Source organism: Gavialis gangeticus, unplaced genomic scaffold, assembly GCF_001723915.1.
Source record: "Gavialis gangeticus isolate Ggan-Ray unplaced genomic scaffold, GavGan_comp1, whole genome shotgun sequence".
NCBI classification, from domain to species: domain Eukaryota; kingdom Metazoa; phylum Chordata; order Crocodylia; family Gavialidae; genus Gavialis; species Gavialis gangeticus.
The window spans coordinates 1,674,709-1,695,207 of NW_017729018.1; the positions used below are offsets into that span (position 1 = coordinate 1,674,709).

Below are 20,499 nucleotides of genomic sequence, written 5' to 3' on the forward strand. Positions count from 1 at the left end.
ATGGGAAGGACTAAGGATGGAACAAAGAAGATGGAAGAAAAGATAAAAGAAGAGGAGGAGTTTAAAAAGAGGGAAATCACCAGGAGCAGACAGGCTGCCTATGGAATTTCATGAGAAGTTTTGGGCATGGGTAGGGAGGGATATAGTGGAGGTTTCTGAGGAAATGGCAGGAACAGGAGAGGCAGGGAAAGATTTTACAAGAGGTCTGATGTCTTTACTCTTCAAGAAAGGGGAGAAGGAAATCCTGAAAAACTAGAGATCAATTATACTCCTTAATATGGACTATAAGTTAATGGCCAAGATGTTGGCTTTGAGGATGAGGAAAAACCTCAAGAAGATAATACATGAAGACCAAGTATGAACAGTAACAGGTAGAAGGATATCCAAAGTGATCAGACATGCACTGTTCCCCACACAAGAGAGGAAAACAAAGAAATAGCAAACTGTGATTTAGATGAACCATATGACAGTAGATCATGATTACAGATTTGAAGTGCTAGGAAAAGTGGGGCTCCCAGTGAAATGCATATGTTGGATAAGGTTATTGTATAGAAAAGTGGAGAGTCAAGTCCATATTAATGGGAGCCTAAGCGGGGCCTTTAAAATCCATACAGGGGTGACACAAGGGTGCTCCTGTAGCCACTACTATTTGTGTGGCATAGAACTGTTAGCACAAAGAATAAGAAAGGACAAAGTCATAAGCAGAGTACAGATACCGGGGGTGGCGGGGTGGGGAGGAGGTAAAATGCATAGTATACATGGATGATAAAAAAAAAGAAATAATTAGAAATAAACTTTTGATAAAAAGTGTGCTAAAGCATACCTTAGTATGGCGAAGCAACAAGGGCTAAACTAAATAGGTTGCAAAGCACCATAATGGGAGTGGGGAACTGGAGGGACTTGAAGAAATTTGGCCTTCAAATGAGAGAGAGGGAAATCAGAGTGCTAGGGATCCCAGTGGAAGCCAAAGGGAAAGGTAATACAGCATGGGAAAAGGTGATGGCAAGGATACAGCAAATACTTCGATTATGGTCTGAAAGGACATTGTCCTTTGCCAGAATAGTAGCGGTGGTTAAGGCTGTGCTACTGCTGATCATTCTATACACAAGAATTGTAATCCCACCAACATGGCAGCAGACAGCAAAAATACATAGGGAAATCTGTGTGTTCTTCTGGAATGCCAAAAAAGAAAAGTTGCCTAAAGCTGCACTATACAAAGCAAGAGAGATGAGGGGTTTGGGGGCTGCTGGATTTGGGAATGTTTGTCTATGCAAAATATGTAAGCGCAATACGCAAGGCAGTAATGGAGAAAGAGGGGAAAGCAGCGCATATCACCTGATTTCATGCAGCTGCAATTCTGAGAACATGGGGAATATATCAGACCTCTTTGACGAGTCCATGGGTATGGCAAACACCAATTTATTACATCAGGATGGAAGGATTCATGCGCAGGTATAAAATAGGGAAGGCAGGGATGGAGGTCCTGAAGGATCATAAGAAATTGATGAAAGTGGTAAGGCAGACAGGATGGCGGTTGTGGAAAACTTCGCAGAAGAACAAGTGAAGAAGGTGTGGAGATTGGTGGCAGGTAAACAATTAAAAGGGGACCATGCTGACCTAGCATGGACGATTGCAAATAATATCTTGCCATTGAGAGAAGTGCAACACAGATGGGGCTTGACGAGCTCATTTAAGTGCCCAAAGGAGAGGTGTGGGGAAGAAGAAACAGTGAAAAGTGTTTTGGGAATCTACATATGCAATGGGGGTGTGGAAAGAGGCCTGCCACTTTCTGTGTGTCACCAAAATAAACCTGTTGTTAAACGCTGGAGATGATGCTATATGGACTCATGCCAAAGGGACTTTATCAGCATATGTTAAAACTAGTTTATAGAAAGTAACTCTGGGTGTGTAAGGGGTTAGCTTTCACTGAAAGAGTGCCTGAAGCTTGGGCTCCATGAACTGAAATACTACATCACTTGGGACAAGGACAGGATTGGAGAGAAAGAGGCAGAAAAGTGGAGGAGAAAGGACTGGACACACTTGTTTCACTAAATCAACAAAAAGGACTGATGGGAGGGGTAGAGAGTTTCAGGTAGTTACCGAGGTAAGTTTTTCATGGGATTCTACATGAAGAAAAAGATTTCTGTAAGGGTTTATTTTTTGTGGGAAGTTGATGTCTGTTGTTTAAGGGTTTAATATATGTAGTTGTATGTTTTTTATATGTATTTGTTTCTGTGAATTGAAGTTTTGGTAAAACAAGAATGCTCTTGTGTAGCTTTGTAAGTGTAGGATAAGTGTATTTTTAATAATGTTTGTAAAAAAAGTTCCCACCAGCACTGTTGTCCAATATAGGCCATGTGTTTTATAGTCCTGCTCAATGTTGGTTGCATTAAAACAACATCATAGTCATTTTCCATTACTGAGCACATGCTGTTTTAGCAGCAGTTCAAAGATAATATTTTATGTGGTTTCCTTTTATGCGATTTTAAGACAAGGCACTAAACTCATCTTCTATTTGAGTAAATACAGTATACACAACACAAACCACAGAGCTGAGGAGAGGCGGGGAGAGAAGACAGACTGGATATCATTTAAGGAGAATTAAAAAAAATGGAGACCCATAAGAAAACCAGTCCTGAGCTAATGTAATGGCAGCTTAGTTTTAAATGCAAGAAACATCACTGAAAAGCAATCAAGAAAGTGAAATACATACTGAAAGGGAAAATAACAGAAAAATCTCAAGTGATGGATGCAGTCTTTCAGGGAATTCGCACTGAGAAATAACAACTACTATTCAAAGGATAAGTTATAAAAGTATGGTGTCAAACTCTAATACAGGAGAAAACACAGGAGGAAAAAGACCTGGGTTAAAGTGAGCTACTCTTTGGAAGCAAAGTACGGCTCTGATGGTAGCACAAAAATCTATCTACTTTCTCTTCTACCAGGACTCCATTACCACAGTATCTTACCATACTGACTGCATTTATCCTCATAACCCTTGAGAAAGACAGAAGCACTATTACAGTGCTATCCCATTATAGAAACTGGGAACTCAAACACAGAGACAAAAGGTAAACGTTTTCAAGAGTGCCTAAGGGTACAATCCAGATATGGTCTTGGGCACCTCCAATTTAGACTCTGATATGCTTACAAAAATAGGTGTCTAACCCTAGGAAGGTAATTTAGAGGTGTTAGGGACCTAGTCTTCCCATAGGGAGAGGGAAACACTTCCAAAAGGGCACTCAGAGCTCAAATGCTGACCAGAGAGTCACTGAGAACCTGCTAATATGAAACACTTTGCACAGGTCTATGTTGAACTTCCATTCCTCTCTGGAGTTTAGGCACCTCTATCTAATCAGGATTCCAAGTTTAGAGTCCTCCTTAGAGGGCCAACACCTAATTGAGGGAAGGTGGGGGAAGTAATGAGTTTTGGTCTCTGTTCCTAGGACTGGTTCTAAATTTTATATTAGATGAATTGTTTTCAACAAGAAATAACACTGAGTGTAAGAAATAGAGCCTAGGATGGGGGGAATCCCCAAAAACTGCATGGCAGCCTAATCATTAGGTTCTAGACTCAGGATCTCTTTTGATTACTCTTCACTGACCCAATGCTACTTTTATTGGTGTCAGGAGTCTCCTGGCTCATCTTAAACAGGAGGGTTAGAAGATGCCTCCAGTCCTAGACTATTCTAAAGCCCAGCATTTTCCTGGGAATTTGGAGAGGTGGGTTTGAATACTCTTTGGCTAAACAGGTTTAGCCCTGGATGATTTCTCTAACCAGAAGGCTATTAAGTAAAATGTGAGCACCATCTCCTTCTCCCACGTTAATGTGAAAGTGACTGTGGCTGCTGCATCTTGTACTGAACTCAATGGTGTAAATGAGTTAAATGTGCCCTGGGCACATCTACTGATCAGGGTTCTCCAGCGACTCAGACACAGTTTAAGCATTGCTCTGCCTCTGATCTAGATTCACAGTGGAGCTTAGGCAGGAGCTAGGCATCTAGAAGTTCAGACTGGGATGTTTCCATGTATGTGCAGAAGCCTAAAATTTAGATGCCTAGGTACCTTTGCAGTCCAAAACATAGATGCCTAATGAATTTTGTAGCAGCTGGAGGATTCTGCATTACTTTTTACAACTTCAGTGGAGTTTCTGCAATAGTTTAGTAATCAGATCAGCCTGAATAAGTGACTTGGAAACCTACATTACTTAGTTAGAGGGACTTGTCCAGGTTCAAACTGAGCTAGTGAGGCAGAAAGTTGAACCAAGGTCTCCTAAATCTCAGGCTATAACTTATCCAAAGAACAAGGGAATTCATCTCTGTGCTGCAGTTTCCCCATCTACCCAACACGGGAAATATAATAAAATGCCTAGAATCTTGGCTGAAGTGCCAAGTGCGTAGTATTATCCTCACCATATGGCTCCTGAGGAAAGGAGATGGAAGCTAATCTTATCTGAACATCTTTCCAGGATACCAAGGAACAATGCCATATTTTACATTTGTCCAGATCTCCTGCTGAAGGCAGACTATCTGCACAATAAGGATGACTGGACTGAGCCCTCTGTAACCCAACAAACTTGGCATGTCTGTTTCTCTCTCAAGCTGTCTGTCTAGGCTCTTAGACAACTGCTAAGGAACTAGGACTCTTGGCTCACTTTACCTCTGGCACGTGTAAATGGATATGGGAGGTGACAAGAAAATCATTGCCAGGCTCCTTCTGCATCAGGAAAGCTCGTGCAAATGTGTAAGCTATTTTGGCACTTTCTTTCATTACATCTCCCAGCTGGCCTGTTACTTCAAGGGATCCATCCTTATTTTCCATGTCTTTGGGTCGCCGTAAGGATGTTTCAATAAACAGAGTGGAACCTCCTACAAAACATGATCAGAAGCAAAAGAAGATTAAACATGCTAGCAATTTAAAGTAGTTTACAGTGAACCAGGGCCCATTCAAACCCCAAGCTCTAGTTAATAGGTTTTTTGCAAGACATCAGTAACACTGGCACAAAGATTATTTAAAGTCTAAGCTCTAAATTCTCTTGGGTAGGTTAGTTTGAAATCACACTGGCAAATTACTGACATTCTCCAGTTAGTAGCTCATTTAACCCAATAAACTACCACTACCTGCAACTCCTACCCAATGCTGTGCCATCAAAGCATTTGAAGCCAACAAGAATAAGATTAGATGACTACACACAGTTACTCTTACACTCTGCAAATGCTTTGAACTAACACTAACACTAGTTGAGGCTATCTGAAAGTTGTTACTGCATCTTCCTCAAGTTTTTGGGCAACTTTAGCAACCCTGTTTTGTAATGTAATTGAAATTAGCATACTTTCTTATTTTAATAGTTCTGTTTTTAAGTTTTTTTGTCTTTGTATTGCAAGTTGCCCTGAACCTTTTCTGGGAAAGACAGTGTATAATAAAATAAATACATTTAGCCACCATCCTGAAGACATTACTACTTGTATTCTGCAAAGCCACCTGGCCCTTCGAGGAAATTTAACTACTGGACAAATGTAGGTCAGCTACTAAAAAATACCCTGGTTTACATCTGTAGCTCTGTGCCCACCAAATATCTAAACCAATTTATGTTGAAGTCACAACTGACTTGGCACTAAATATCTGTACCACATCCTTTATAGAACACCTGAGCTCAGAGGGTCAGTAAACCTGTATTTTCATTCTAAATGGAACGCCAGGTCTCTGGTGAAACAGACCCACTGCACTGCATACCACATCAGTACTGTACACCAAGGCAGAAGACAAGCTAGAGGCTGCTACAGATTTATGCTTACAAATGCCTTTACGCTCACAATAATACACAGTTCACACACAATACAGAGCCTCAGAGAGAACACACCCTAATCTGAATCCCTACCAGAGGAAAGGAGTGACCATCAATTTTTGGTCAAAAGCAAGTCAGAATACAGGAGCAATCTTTAACTAATGTTAAATAAGTTCCACCTTGGACTTGGTGGAGGTGTTCCATTTCCTCACCTACGTGGCTATGTCCCAAATTCAGAGAACTATTCCAGCTCCACAGTTGCTACTCAACTTTCAGATCTAGTAACTTTGCCTCACCAGGACAAAATGCAGTGAGCTTCTCCTGGATGCACAACAATCCATGATAAATGAGAACCTTGTTAGTAACCACTGTATCTGCTACATCTTACCCATAGCTGTCCAGGCCAGACCCATCACTACTCCGGGAGGAGTGATATCATACATTCGATCCACGGTGAAGACAGGCTTTCCAACAAAGTCCTGCAAGTTTTCAGGTGTTACTTCAACTGTTTCTGCTTCTCCACTGACAATTTTATAAGCAGATTTCCTTAATACCTGTGCAAGACAAGAGTTAGCTACTCTAAGAAGAGATCCCAAAGCCAAAAGCACAAAATATAGTGATCTTTATACACCATGTCCCCATACCTTTTCCACCTGCTTCTGCAGATTTCTCACTCCACTCTCTCTACAGTACTGCTTGATAAGAACTGGCAACACATCTGATGTTATCTTGGCCTTGCTTTCATCTAAACCACACAGGACACGTGCTTGAGGGACCAAGTATCTCTGAAAACAAAATAAGCCATTACATATTCCTATTATTGTTCACAGCTTAAAACTTGATCAATTCAATTGATTCAGCTTCATTCTGCTATTAGCCCCATGCTCATTTTCTAAAGCCAAAATATATCCAGGACCTGCCCATAATGGAGTTGGGAAAGCAGATCATACATTGGGTCTGTTTTGCATGGTAGCGTTTCTTTGAGCATCCTTGCTGAGTGTAAGCATACAGCTTTACTCTCCAAAATATTTTCCTTCATCTGATGCAATTCAAGGACAGGGAGCTGCAAAAGGCTCATTTGCAATGTAGCTTCTCTCACCTCTGCAATGGCAATTTTCTCTTCTGCAACATATCCCGATACATTGATAATTTCCATTCTGTCCCTCAGTGGCTCTGGAATGGTTTCAGTTACATTGGCGGTACAAATAAAAAGCACCTGAAGATTACAAACCAAGTTAGGTGTTTCTCACTAACGTGCCGCTTCACTTCATTCTATGAGTGTTTACTATCTCAGTTCTGTGGTTCTCTGATTGTAATGTGACTTCTCCCTCTGTGTTCTAGCTTCTAACTATAGAGAAAAGGCTTTAGAGTCCAGAGCTGTAGAATAAGGTTACCTTTTCTTCCTAAATTAATGTTTAGCCAGGTATACAGCACACACTAGGAATTCAGAATAGCTGAACAGGTGTATGGGGAAAACTGTTTGCTACTACAACTTGAGAATAGGAACCCCCTGTAACAGGGCATGGAAAACTTTCTGACATCTCCTCCTAGACACCCCCAGATGCCAAGACCTGAGAGCAGCAGTCAGATAATTAAAATATGGATCCTTTGAGCAAGTATACTGGCCCCACATGCGGTATTACCTGAGCTGGGGGTAGGATACCATGTCACAGAGCTATCCAAGGCCAAAAGTCTGAAAGGTGCTTGCAATGCCCTGCATTAGGTCACTTTACTTGCATTAGATAACATAAGCATAAGAATACCGCTTTCTTGATGAAAAGAAGTACCTCTGTGCTCCGTTAGGTCCATAACTGACAGAGACTGAGTAGGCTCCTAGGACATCTTACATGTGTGAATACTATGGATGAGATGTACCTAGCTAGATGGAATGCTTTCTGTAAAATGCATACTGGTTTAGGCTTGCAATTGACCCCTGTTAGAGCTTGATATGGAACACTATGCATCCTGATCACATCTTCCTAAGCAAACAGGATGATATACATTCCCTTATTTTGTTCTCTGAAGTACCAGTTTGAATAGCTAGGGTACTTCTGAATAAGACCTGTAAGCTTCCACCTTCACAATACAAGGTGGAAAAATACCTTTGACAAATCCACTGGAACATCAAGGTAATGATCCAAGAAATTGGAGTTCTGTTCTGGGTCCAGCAGTTCTAGAAGGGCTGAAGATGGATCCCCTTGATAACCTCTCCCTATTTTATCTACCTATAGGGAAGAAGAAAATTTAAGATTTAGTAACCTGAAAGACTTCTTACCATAATGGATTTTACTGAAAAGGTTCGAGGCACCTTTTCAGTGTTTGGAAAGTCACTGTCCTCTGCAATGGATCAGGTGTTTGAATAGCTGTTCATCACGAGATCAGATCACATGGTTCAACTGCACACAGTCAATAGTACATCAATAAATCAGCACACTTGGCAAGGTAATGGGATCTTCTTAAAAAACAGGAAAACAAGTTGTACAGATGTGAAATGAAGGGGCTTCTCGGAGAGAACACAACTGTGTAGCAACAGAACACCACTTTCCACTGCCTGATTTGATTTCTTTTAAAAACAAACAAACACCAAAGAAACAGTGTGGTTTGGTAACTGGTTATGAAACCTGCTAGTCTTTTCAAGACCATTAGAGGCTATCACAATCAAAGACAATTGCATCTTAAAGTGTAACCCAGTCACATATTAAAGCAATTTATGGTGCAATAAAACATGACACCAGTCAGAAAATTATTACACAAAAATGTGTAACTAATTTTGTGGCTGGTTTCCATCACACCTTAAAATGAATGTGTGACAGGGTGGACTGCACCAGGGTCTCCAACTGACCTCAGTACAGCCCCTGCCACGTAATAATCAGCTGATCACTGGCAGCACCAGAACCACAGTGGAGTTCAATCTAGCCATGGTAGTCCCTGCCAGCTGACAATCAGCTGATCATTATATACAGGGGAAGCCCAGGATCATGATACCAGGCTCCCTGGCAAGTAGGGCACAATTAGGGCCTGGTCCCAATCTCAAAAACCCATATCCTGCCATGCATGTGTCATGGCAGGAGGCATGAATGTTGGAATCGGAGATCAGATCCCATCACGCCTTTAAATGAACACTTGTCAGTGACCTAATACACTACAACTTACTACACCTTGTTTGTTTTCCTGAAGCAATTTTTTTGCAGGAGTTTAAAGTGTTGGATTAGAAGCCCACAGCTTTACATTTAACCCCAAATTAAGTTAGGCTTGTATGTGACTAGGTCAATTTCTTACTCCTCATATGACTCTTTTACATGCAACCAAAGGGAGGAATCCTTCTATGAATCACAAAAAGACGGTTAGTATTGGTGGCCACTCATCCTTCTCATGAAGATGCATGTAAACTAGGCACTCAATCTAAGGGCTACACTGTAGTAGAAAACTGGAATTTTATCTTAATTCACACCTTTCTACACTGACACATGCAGAAAAAGGAGAATGTAAAAGCTTTATAGTAGCATTTTCAATAGCATCTAAGTGACTAAGGGAATAACAAGTCCTATTCAACATCATTTTTGGACCTGGATATTTTTGTAAATGTAAACCTGTGTTTCTCCAGTTGGCTGAGACTGAATACCCAATGTTTAAAAATAAAAGAGGCAGAAGACAGATCAGATCTGATCAAATACATCACCTCATCAATCAAGATAAGGGGATTTTCTGTCTTGGTCTTCTTTAGGCACTGGATTATTTTTCCTGGCATTGCTCCAACGTATGTCCTCCTGTTTTATGAGAGACAATATTCAGGGAAGAGGAGCAAGGTACTACACACATTGGACAATATAGCATGCAGCTGATGGAACAGAAATAGATCCTGATTTCTTGTGTCTAAGGAGAATACTCTCAGCAACCCTTCACAACCACCACACTAGGGCTCAAAGACCCATCAAGGCTCACTCTAGTATTCAGATCTAGATGCATGGTTTGGGAAGCTGCCAGGGCTGCACATTTATGTCTTGTTTTAGTTGCTTTACAGTTTAGGGTGACTGGGTTTTATTTCCTCATATATTGTAGTGAAAAAGCTAAGTATATTTGTTACACCTTGGAGAAGAGGAAAGATGGGGAAGGGGTTCCATCATGTCCTTATTTGATGGGGATGGTGCTTAGCCTACATTCAAAACCAGGATAGAGGGCTAAATTGTAAAATAACTTATATTATAAAGTAACCTAGTGCTCTAAGCAAGAAGGAACTGGCATCCAGGATAATGGCAAAGCTTTTGAGTGAGGGGTAACAGAAGTACAAAACACCAAAATATGAAAGCCCTGACCCTACGCTAGGGTGAAAGTCACATGGGATATAATAAACGAGATACAAGCCTTCTTTAAAGCTGAAAAGCTGATCACTTCCAGCTCTGCACATTGCTAATGTATAAGGAAAGCAAGCTGAAGTAATCAAATCTCAGACCAGCAAGGAAAAAGGTACTTCAGAGGTCAGGAAAATTCACTGTGCATAAAAGACCTATGTATTAGTGAATTTAACACAGCAAAGAAAAAGGGCTGGGAAGGCTGATATGCCGCAAGTATATTGCAAAAGTCAGCAGAGGCACCCCCACATGGGACAGACTCAGATATAGAAGTGGCCCAAGGAGTCCTGAGTGCTGAGAGTAGCCCTGGGTCTCGCATGCCCTATCCTATGCCTGAATTCCAAGAGAAAGTGGCCTGCTCGTGAGATTCATGACAAGAGTCTTCAGTACAGCAGTCAATGCAGAATCAACTCTGACACCGCTGGAGAGTCACAGTGGTAATGAACTGTCATTAAGTTGTAATGAACTACTAAGATCATAAGACTATATATGGCGGACCAATAGTTTATGGCAGATTAACAACTAACTGAAAAGCCTGAGAGTTTTAAGGTAGCCCAGCTGTTTTTGGAGAGATTCTGAGATAGGAAGCTATGAATATTAATCCATGAGGTGTGAAACAGTTGGATGAGGAGCAGGGAAGATACTGTGCAACTCCCTTTAAAAGGGGCTGAGAATTGTGATGCACTGCAATGTTACGTGAACTAACTGGAGAGTCCTCAAAAAATACCACACACCTCATATATCAAGACATAGCAGGCAAGACTCAGACAGGAGATACGTGCCTCCTGTCACACCCACGATCATACCAGCCAGACTGAAAATATCTGATATATCCCACCCCCAACACTTTAATTCCATATCATGGGCCAAGGAGCTTCAACACAGAAGAGCACCATCTTTTACTAGTTTAAAAGTGTTCTCAGTTCCATCCATCTTAAACAAAAATCAAATAAAACTTTTGCTGGGTCTCATTTGCATATTTTGTATACTCTTATTCTGGTCCTTCCCAAGAAGGGTAGTCTCTGCTTGTGAAGCTTTTTTCAGAAAGAACGTCCTAATCCTCCAAAAATCAGGCAACCAGCAGACTTCAGAACAGTATTACTTGCATCATCTCCATTGTGTGGTGCTTGCATTTCTGTGAAGAAGTTTATTAACTCCACTCCAGTAAGCAGAATATGGAAGTTTTTGGGCAAGAGGTATTATCTAAATCAAAGGTGGCAAACATACAGCCAGCCTATGGACTGGATCCAGCATGTGGAAGTGGGCCCCACAAGGCTTCTCACTATGGCTACTAAGGCTACTGTGTTGATGCGGCCAGCACTCATTGGGTTAACACAGATCCCACTGGAAATAGATACCCTCTCATCCCCTTTTCCTGTCTCTGAATTTACTATTTTGATAACCTCTGGTGACAAAAAAAAATCATGGCAGTTGGAGGCGGGAGGGTGTGAGTGAATGGCAGTAGTGTTAAGTCCCTGGGTGCTGGCAGGGAGTATGGCCACCAGCTGATTTGAGTTTGACACCCCTGATTTAAAAATTAATATTGTGATCAAGTAACTTATTTTAAAAGACTGGTAAAACCTGCTGGGGTCATATCAGAGTTAAACCAACCTGTGTCCTTTGATTTCTGCCACATCAGTCATTCCTCCAACACTAAAGCGGAAATACTCTCTGTTTAATGCTCTAGCAATGGAGCGAGCAATGCTAGTCTTTCCAACTCCAGGAGGGCCATAAAAACAAAGAATCTTCCCTTGAGTTGACCCTCGCAACTGGCTGACTGCTATGAATTCCTGAAGAAAAGAAGAGATATAGCATGTTAGTAGACAGTACCTCCACATTCACCAAAGTATTGTGTTTACTGTATTGTCTTGCATAACCCACATCTTCTTCCCTGAAACCAGCGGGTAAAAGCTGGAATGTGCATGGGGACACATGGGGAGCCCCCTGGCTGGATGACATGGTCCCACGCATCAGATCAGGCTGGTATGCAGACCTGGACCTGTCATGTCAATTGGTTTGTGGGTACCATCTGGTGTGCAGGACAAGCAGCAGGCTTAGGAGCAGGCTTGGCTCTCTAGCTGCTGCTACTTAGTTTCCACTAGGAAGAATTTTTTTCCTTTAAGCTTCCTTTCAAAAACAAGGTGTTTATTATCCTCACACAGACTGGGTAAACACCTCATCAGGGTAAGATGTGGAGATAAAATATATGGATGTAATACATTACTGCTTTCTAGAGTAACTTGTCTTGGAACCTACAAGAGGAGAATGCTAGACTTAATCCTGAGTAACACACAGGATTTGGTTCAAGAAGTATCTGTAGGTGAGCCATTATGTAATAGCAACTATAACAATCACACGCAACATCCTAGTGGGAAGGAGCAAACAGAAAAAGTCCACTACGCTAAGATACAGCTTTAGGAAGGGAAATTACACAAAAATGAATAAGTTAGTTAGGAAGAAGTTTAAAGGAGTAGTCAACAGCATAAAAAAATCCACAGGCAGCCTGAAAACTGTTTTAAAATACCATGTTAGACACTCAGGAAAAGTGTATACCACAAATCAAAAGGGGTACCAAGTAGTTCAGTAAAACTCCTGCATGATTTAATAGCAGTTAAGGAGGCCAGCCAAAGTGAAAAGGCATACTTCAAAAAAAAATGAAGGCATGCTCAAACGAAGAAAACGAGAAAGCTCACAAACTCTAGTTGGTCAAGTGTAAAAGTGAAATAAGGCAGGTCAAAAAAGAATGTGGACTGTCTGGCAAAAGATACTAAAGTTAATAATAAAAACTTTTAAAACATACATCAAAAACAGAAAGCTAGTAAGATCATTCATGGAACCATTAGATGCCCAATATGTAAAAGGTACACTCTGGGATAATAGCAGAGGACAATAGCAGAGAAGCTAAATTAATTTTTTGTATCAGTTTTTACTGCAGAAGATAGTGGCAAAATTCCCATGAAAGATCAATCCTTCCTAGTAGATAAGTCTGAAGAGTTGGATCACACTAAATTGACAGCTGAAGAGGTTTTGGAACAAATTGATAAATACTAATAAGTTGCTAGGACTGGATGGCATTCATCTGAGAGTTCTGAGGGAACTCAAAGGTGAAACAGATGAAATTTTAGCAATAGTATGCATGAACGCTACATGCCCCCGGAGGCTGGGGGGACATAACTGCCCACAGGTGGTGGCAGCAGCAGTGTTGGCAGTGAGTGGGGAGCTCCCACAGGCAGCCATGGCTGTGTCAGCAGAGAATGGGGAGCTCCTGCAGGTGGGGGTGTGGAGGGAAGGGGCACATCAAGGCCCCACTGTGAAGGAGGAAGCGGGGCTGGGGCAGGGGCAGGAGCTGCACAGCTGGGGTGGAGTGCGGAATTGAGCTGTGAGCAGCTCGTCCAGAGCTGGGGCCGACGCTGGGCTCCTCCCAGCTGGGGAGGGGGAGCTTGGACTGGGCTATGCTGGTGGCAACGCTGCCCCCCCACCAGACTTATTCAGCTCTAGCAGTGGCAAAGGATGATAAAAGCAGTAGCACCAGGAGTGGATTGTGGGGCGGGGGTTAAGAGGACTGGCTGGGCAGTGGGAGGGGGAGCAAGGGGCTGGCTGGGCAGGGTTGCAAAAAATAGACCAGTGTGGAAGAAATGAAAAGAGCAGTCCTGGGGCTGGGTCCAGTGGCTGGGTTTTCCCAGCCCTGGGGCTGTGCAGGGGAAGTAGAGAGAAGTTCCATGCACTGGTTTGACCTAAACCAAGTAAGTCTGATAGTACGTAGATCTAGGTTCATCTTAAATTGGGTTCTCCAATTTTTAGACCAGTTTGTGTACACGGAACTTCTGTAAAATTACAGGTTTAAACTGACTGGTGGTCACTGAGACTGGGCCTGCAAGTGTAAGGTCCTGCACCAGGATGAGCTAAGTTTAAATCGGGTGGACATTCTGAACCTGATTTAATTGCTCCAAACGTTTGTACTTAGCTCCGGCGGTGCACCTTTGGTGCCTGCCACTTTAAGGGCTGGAGCAGGCAGCCAACAGGTGCCTGATTAAGGCAGCCATTTTCAAACAAAGGCCAGCCAGGCAGAGACAGCAGTTAGCTGTTTGTAGCCAAGGGAGCTGCACCATCCAGCTCCCCTGAGGCATGGAACATCCTGGAGGCAAGGGCAGGAGCTAGGAGGATGGCTTGGAGGCTCCCGGTCCTCGGCGTGACCTAAAACTGCACCTTGCTGGGATATGGAGGTCTGGTGGGACTGCCAGTGGCATGGCAGTCCCACACAAATACCGGGACCGCTCATCTCCCTGGTGAAAGACAGGTTGGGGCACCTTAATAACCCCAGCTCCCACAACACTGTGGGTAAGGGGGCCAAGTACAGCTATGGCCACCTAAGCCCCAGAGGGTGTAAGACCCCAGGAAGGGAGTGGGGCCAGGCACAGATGCAGCCACCTGAACCCACAGGGGTGAAAGTTCTTGGAGGCCCCAGGGAGAGGATAGTTGTGTAGCCCCAGGGAGGGGGTGGTAGTGAAGGCCCTAACAGGGGTTATGTAGGGCTGAGGGTCAGCCTGAAGGGCAGCCCAAGGGGGTGTGCTGAGTAGGGCTGTGGGATGGCCAGAAGGGCAGCATATGGGCCAAACTACATGAATTCAAGCTGTTGGGTGCGAGAAGCCTGGTGAGGAGCTAGGGCAGAGTTAGCCCTCCGTTTGGGGAATTGACTGGCCATTACCCAGGTGAGGGTCGCAGGAGAGGCCCAAGAGTCTAAATGTCGCCATCTGAGGTGTGACTCAGATAAGCCTGATGGCCTACCAGGCTGCTCAAGGGAGCAGGGTAGAGTGAAGGGGGCACAGTATTGTGCAGCAAGCAAGAGACCCTGTGAGAGGGCGGAATGCGAGAGGCCCCAGTGAGAGGGGAGTGGTAAGGGTGCATGTGTGAATGAGGCCTGACAAATGACTATGTTGGCCTGGCTTTAGGCCAGCAGCATCGTGACATACTGGACACCATCTGCAAGGCAAGGGCAATGGTGTAGGGGCACTACGGAGCCATGGATAGCGCCCCCTGGCATCAGGGCATGTAATGGGCAGCTTCCTGCATTTTCCACCAGTTCATTGTTACAGCAAAGTTGTGGTATGTGAGCCCAGGCAGACTGCCCCATAGACAGGTGGGCAGGCTGACTTGAATCTCAGCCCTGAGCTTGCCCCCTGTCACATTAGCCTTTATAATCTAGGAATGGCATTCAACCTGACCTCTACATTTAACATTTATTCATTGCCTACCAGGTGGCAAAACTTCACAAAGCAGCAGCTACAATTAGCAATTAAAATAAATTAAATACACACAAATTTGGGTCTCTGGTTGACATCACAGAACAGTAATAACTTCACTCTTTTGGGGGGTTTCCCAGGCTGTTCTTCCTTATCTTCCCAAAGATCCACTAAAACTGTGGCCCCCGCTTAAACAATATTCATGCATCTCCCCATTAGATACATAAAGAAATACAAGTTCAATGGCGAGTCACAAGACAGACATATAATTAGGCTGCACAATGCTAACTAGAAGAGACAGCCTGAATGTTTTGAGTGTGCTTTACCAGAATTCGTTTCTTGACATCATCCATTCCATAGTGATCCTCCTCCAGAACTGCCTGAGCTCTGGTGAGTTCCAGGTTCTCTTCACTGCATTTACCCCATGGGATAGATGTGAGCCAATCCAAGTAATTCCGTGTAACACTAGCAGATACAAGCAAAAAACAAAGATCAGCTTTCGTAAAATAACCACAGATGGGGTGGCAAGGAGAGAGAAAACAAGCAAGAGACAGTAAAGTGCAAGCGAGTGAGTGAATATGCATGCATGTAGTTCAGTAGGATGAGTGGGATTAAAACTATATTTGTGGAGAGGGTGGAGTGGAATGCTGTGTCAGCTTTGTTATGGGACGAATGGAAGCTGTTGCCTAAATTACGGTTCATTCTTGCAGACCTTTTTCCAAAGACCTGAACACCCTCAATAATTGCCACAGGCTTTTTATATTCAGCAGCGTGAAGATCATTGGGCAGGGGAAATACTTTTTCTTATAGTTATGAGTTTCCTTTAAAGTGCTATTTACCTTCTTTTTGAATTGTTTGGAAGTCGATCAAAATAACTAAACAAATAGTTTGTGGCTAGAGTCGCTTTCTTAGAGTAGTGGTAGCAGCAGGCACTGCACTGGGAAGCTGTAACAGAATTGCCATAGGACCTTCAGGAGTGTGACAGAGCTGTTGGGCTTGGCCTCCCCAGGAACTGGCACATGGGACAGATACTGGGGCAGGATGCAGAGGCGGGGAGCAAGGGTCCAAACCAGGCGCTTTATTCCGCCTGCCCACAGCAGGGTTGGAATCCCATAGCCACACCCCTCCTCAGCCTTTGAGACAGCTAGGGGGACAAGGGGGCAAAGCTCACACCCATTCCAGGCTCCCAGCCCCAGAGGACAAACCCAAGTCCCCAGTGCCGCTTTCCCCCCTGACCCCCCCATCCAGCCTTGAGGTTGAGAAGAGGGCATGCCTAGGGGTCTCCAGCCCTGCTCCCAGCTCTGGCGGGTGAAACCAAGCCCCAGTACAGGCTCTTCTCCACCCCCCAGCTGGTCCAGAGGCCAAGGAGAGGGTGTGCTAGGGGCTGAGGAGGGGGACCAGTCCCCTGGTCACCTACTTCTTAGCCTCTGGGTTGGCTGAGGAGGAGGCATAGCTGGGGGACTCCAGCCCTGCTCCTGGTGGCAGAGCCAAGCCCCTGCTGCAGGCTCTGCCCCTCCCCCGCCTCAATTGGCGTGGAGGCTGAGGAGGGGGTGTGGACGCCAGGCTCCTGGCTCCCAGGGATGGAGCCAAACCCCAGCATGGGCTACCTGCTGAGGCTGAGGAGGGTGTGTGGCTGGGAAACTCCAGGCCTGCTCCTGGGGGAGAAGCCAAGACCCCGCCCTCCCCAGCAGTGCCAGGCTGGGGATTCAGTGCCCAGTCAGAGGGGTGGGTTTCCCCCCCCACCCTCTCCTCAGTTAGCCAGGCCAGGGGAATGATAGTGCTCTAGTTAGACAGCAGAGGGGCAGCGCAGACCCTGCTATGTTGAAACAGGTAGCACAGCCCATGGCTGCAAGGTTAAATTGAACTGGGAGGGGATCTGAGATAGAAGTTCCATAAACCGGCTTGACTTAAATCAGTTAAGTTTGATACTACATCCATCCAGGTTTATCTTAAACTAGTTTCAGCCATTTTGAAAGTGGTTTAAATGCAATGAACTTCTGTTCTGTTACAAGTTTAAACCTGTTTCTGATAACTTAAACTGGTTTATGCATAACTTCTGTCCCTAGCTAAAAGGTTCAAATCCAGATGACATGGAAGGGAATGCTGTACATTTCAAAATTTTGTTTTTAATTTCACACACAAGTTACAAAAAGTTAAGTTAGATTGCCAAGTGAAGCTTACAGAAGCTAGGAGTGGCCAAATTTCCAATGGACTTTTTATCCAACTCTAAAGAAGGACGTGCATAAGGATGAGGTTTGGATCATGCAACCATCTTTCCCCTCTGTGACAAAACACCCTTTAAGGTCTGTCACTTTAAGGGCTGGAGCAGGGAGTTGCCAGGTGGCTAATGAGAGTGGTCATTTCGGGAGAGCTCTGTTATAAAAGTAGAGCATTTTGAGATCAGCCAGCAGGGAGTAACAGCGCTTGGCAGAGCTCTTGCTCCAGTAGTATCTCGGAGATAGGGGTGAGGCTATGAGGAAGGAGGAGGCCTCATTTGTCGTGGGCATGACCGAAAACTGCACCCTGCTGGGATAGGGAGGCCTGGTGGTCCTGCCTGCGGTGGGGCCGGGCCACAAATACCAGGACTGAGAACCTCCCCAGTGTAAGGTGGGTCAAGGCGCCTAAACCCTTGCCCCCACCTTTGGATGGGTTACCAGGAAAGTTGGGGGGAGGGGGGGAAGGCAGGCATGCAGAGTAGCTCCACCTGAGCCCTATGGGGTGTTGGACCCTGGAGGTGGCCCAGGCATGCTGAATGAGCAGCACCTGAACCCAAGGGGGGTGTAAGACTCTGGGCCCTGAGAGTTGCGGGGCCAGTTAAGCTCATGGAGGAGTGGCTGAGTCCTAAGAGGTGGAAGATCCTAGGCCCTAGTATAAAGGGGCGGAGTTGTGGCCCAAGAGGCGTAGTGGTCTGGTGAGGGGCTAGGGGCGAAGTAGGCCTGTAGTTGAGCAATTGCTCAGTCCTGTTTGGGTGAGGGTCATAGGAGAGGCCCAAAAAACCACGCCAGGGCTGACCAAGGGGTGGAGAGAAAAGTCTGAGGATGATCTCTCTGAAGCATGGCAGAGTAAGTGTGGCCTGGACAGGCAGTATGTAAGAGACTGGCCGAGAGCTGATGGAGTACAAGAGGCCCCGGTGAGAGGGGGTAGTATGTGTGTGGTCTGAGAAGGCAGCATGGAAAAGACACAACTGTGTCCAGTTTGACCCGGCTTTGAACCAGAGGTGGAACACACTGTGAGACATCAGCAAGGCATGGGACACATGTAGGGATGGTAGGAGCATGTACTGATCACCCACAGTCATTTGGGTGCACAAAGGGCAGCCTTCTGCCTATCTGATATCATAAGCAGTATCAACAAGGCGTGGCAAGTGAGCATGGTAGGCAGTTTGCCTAGAGACAAGGGAGGGGCCAAAATAGGACCAGGCCTGGAAGGTGCCTGTCACACCCTCTCCTCCAGAGTCTGGTCTCATTCAGTGCTTAATATTGACCCATAACCCCTGACCACATAGCAATCACCATAAAGAAGTAGGGCTGGAAGGCACCTCCACTGGTCATCTTGTTCAACCCCCTGCCTGAGATGGGATCATTCCAATACAAATCATCCTCTACCTCCCCAAAGAGAGAGAGTGGGAAAAAAAAATAAAGGACCAAAAGACAAAATTAAATTTGAAGAAATCTATTCCCTAATCTTTTAATGCTTGATTTTTGTAACCTTTGAATCACTCATTTGGCATTTCCCTCTCAACATTCTAGATCTTTGACTGTAAACAGGAATAGTAAAACTGCATATTAAGGTTGCCCAACACATCCAGTTATAAGCAACTGAAAACAGTTTTATCACTGCAGCACTATTTGCTGAAATTATCCAAAAAGATCCCAAAGCCACCCGATATGTAAAATTTTACCCAAATGTTCAATTATTTATAAGAATAGAGATCTAGTAAAGATTTCTGGGAACCTTTTATTTTAAGAGCTCCTGTGTTTCCATGGTTTGGCGTTGGGACCCGAAATTGGTCAGGGAAATCTTTGTTATGGATATGTCTTTTCTGTCACCATGAAAATCCTCACAAATTTTGATTCTGTAACCCCTTCCCTTCCCCCTCCTAGGGAAAAAATAAACCACCCCCCAAGCACATTTGAATATTTGGACATTTAGCAGCTAAACTTCATCTGCACCGTGCCTGCTCCAGCTATGGGCTAAACAGATCTTACCTTGCAAATGCAGAACTATACTTAGGTGCCTTTACTGAGAGCAGAGAAAAAATCTGTCCTTTGCTCTTAAGAAGCCCCCTGTTGGGCCCAGAAAGCATGGAGGAGGAAGCAACCATCAGGTTTGTAAGGGGAAAATAACCCAGACATGCAACAAGGTGAAGTATCATAAGGATCATAAACCACCCTGTTAAGGGTGGAAAAAGGCTGCAAGCCAGTAAAGACTAGTTTTAGATAGGGATGAAGTCAGAACTGGAGGGATGTCAGCTATAAAAAAAAGTCAGAGAATGAGCTGTCCCATACCTGTTCCTCAGGATCAGCTAGGAAAATAATATGGGACAAGGAAATGGAGGACACAGATTGGAGGACGTAGCCATGAACAGGGACAAAGCATATTTATAGAGACAAGAGTTGGGGAACTGAAGGACTGGATGAGAAACTAGGAATGGGAGAGAACAGTACCTGCAGGACAGAGGAGGCAGAGGATGAATGTGAACTGAAGGTTAGAATCCAGGGCCATGTGTATACTAAACGAGGTGCATGTGTGCATGACACTTTAAAGCCAGTTAAATGCTTTTGCACTGCTTTAATGGTGTTGGTATTTGCATGTGTTGGTAGCATATTGTGCACTAATTCCAGCTGCTGTAGCAAATTCAGAGATGTAATGCGTCTTAAATGACTTGGGGGAGTTTTCGCTTCGTGGCTGTAGGGCAACAAACTAAGTACATGCAGCTCAGGGGCTCTGCAGGCAGCAGCCCTGGAAAGCAGGCTCCGCCCAAGAAAAAAAAAAAGCAGCGATTTTCCCACCCCCCCACAAAGCCAGCCTGCCTGAGCTGCACAGGGACCCACTTCTCTCTGCAGCTTCTCTCTGCAGCTGCGGTGCCCCGGGACCACCCAAGCCAGGTGCTTGTAGGTGGGTA

The 20,499-nt window shown here is 44.6% G+C and overlaps 1 protein-coding gene across 1 annotated transcript in view; it reads right to left on the minus strand.

Annotated features, from left to right (window-relative positions):
* Positions 1–20,499, minus strand: part of LONP1 (lon peptidase 1, mitochondrial) — a 91,553-nt gene that overhangs the window by 24,954 nt on the left and 46,100 nt on the right. Inside the window, exons 9-16 of the mRNA XM_019513201.1 lie at positions 15,701–15,839; positions 11,746–11,924; positions 9,465–9,552; positions 7,888–8,010; positions 6,885–7,001; positions 6,430–6,570; positions 6,174–6,339; positions 4,660–4,868 (exon numbers count right to left, since the gene is read on the minus strand). Coding sequence (XP_019368746.1) covers positions 4,660–4,868; positions 6,174–6,339; positions 6,430–6,570; positions 6,885–7,001; positions 7,888–8,010; positions 9,465–9,552; positions 11,746–11,924; positions 15,701–15,839 — 1,162 coding nt within the window. The remainder of the gene's footprint in view (positions 1–4,659; positions 4,869–6,173; positions 6,340–6,429; positions 6,571–6,884; positions 7,002–7,887; positions 8,011–9,464; positions 9,553–11,745; positions 11,925–15,700; positions 15,840–20,499) is intronic.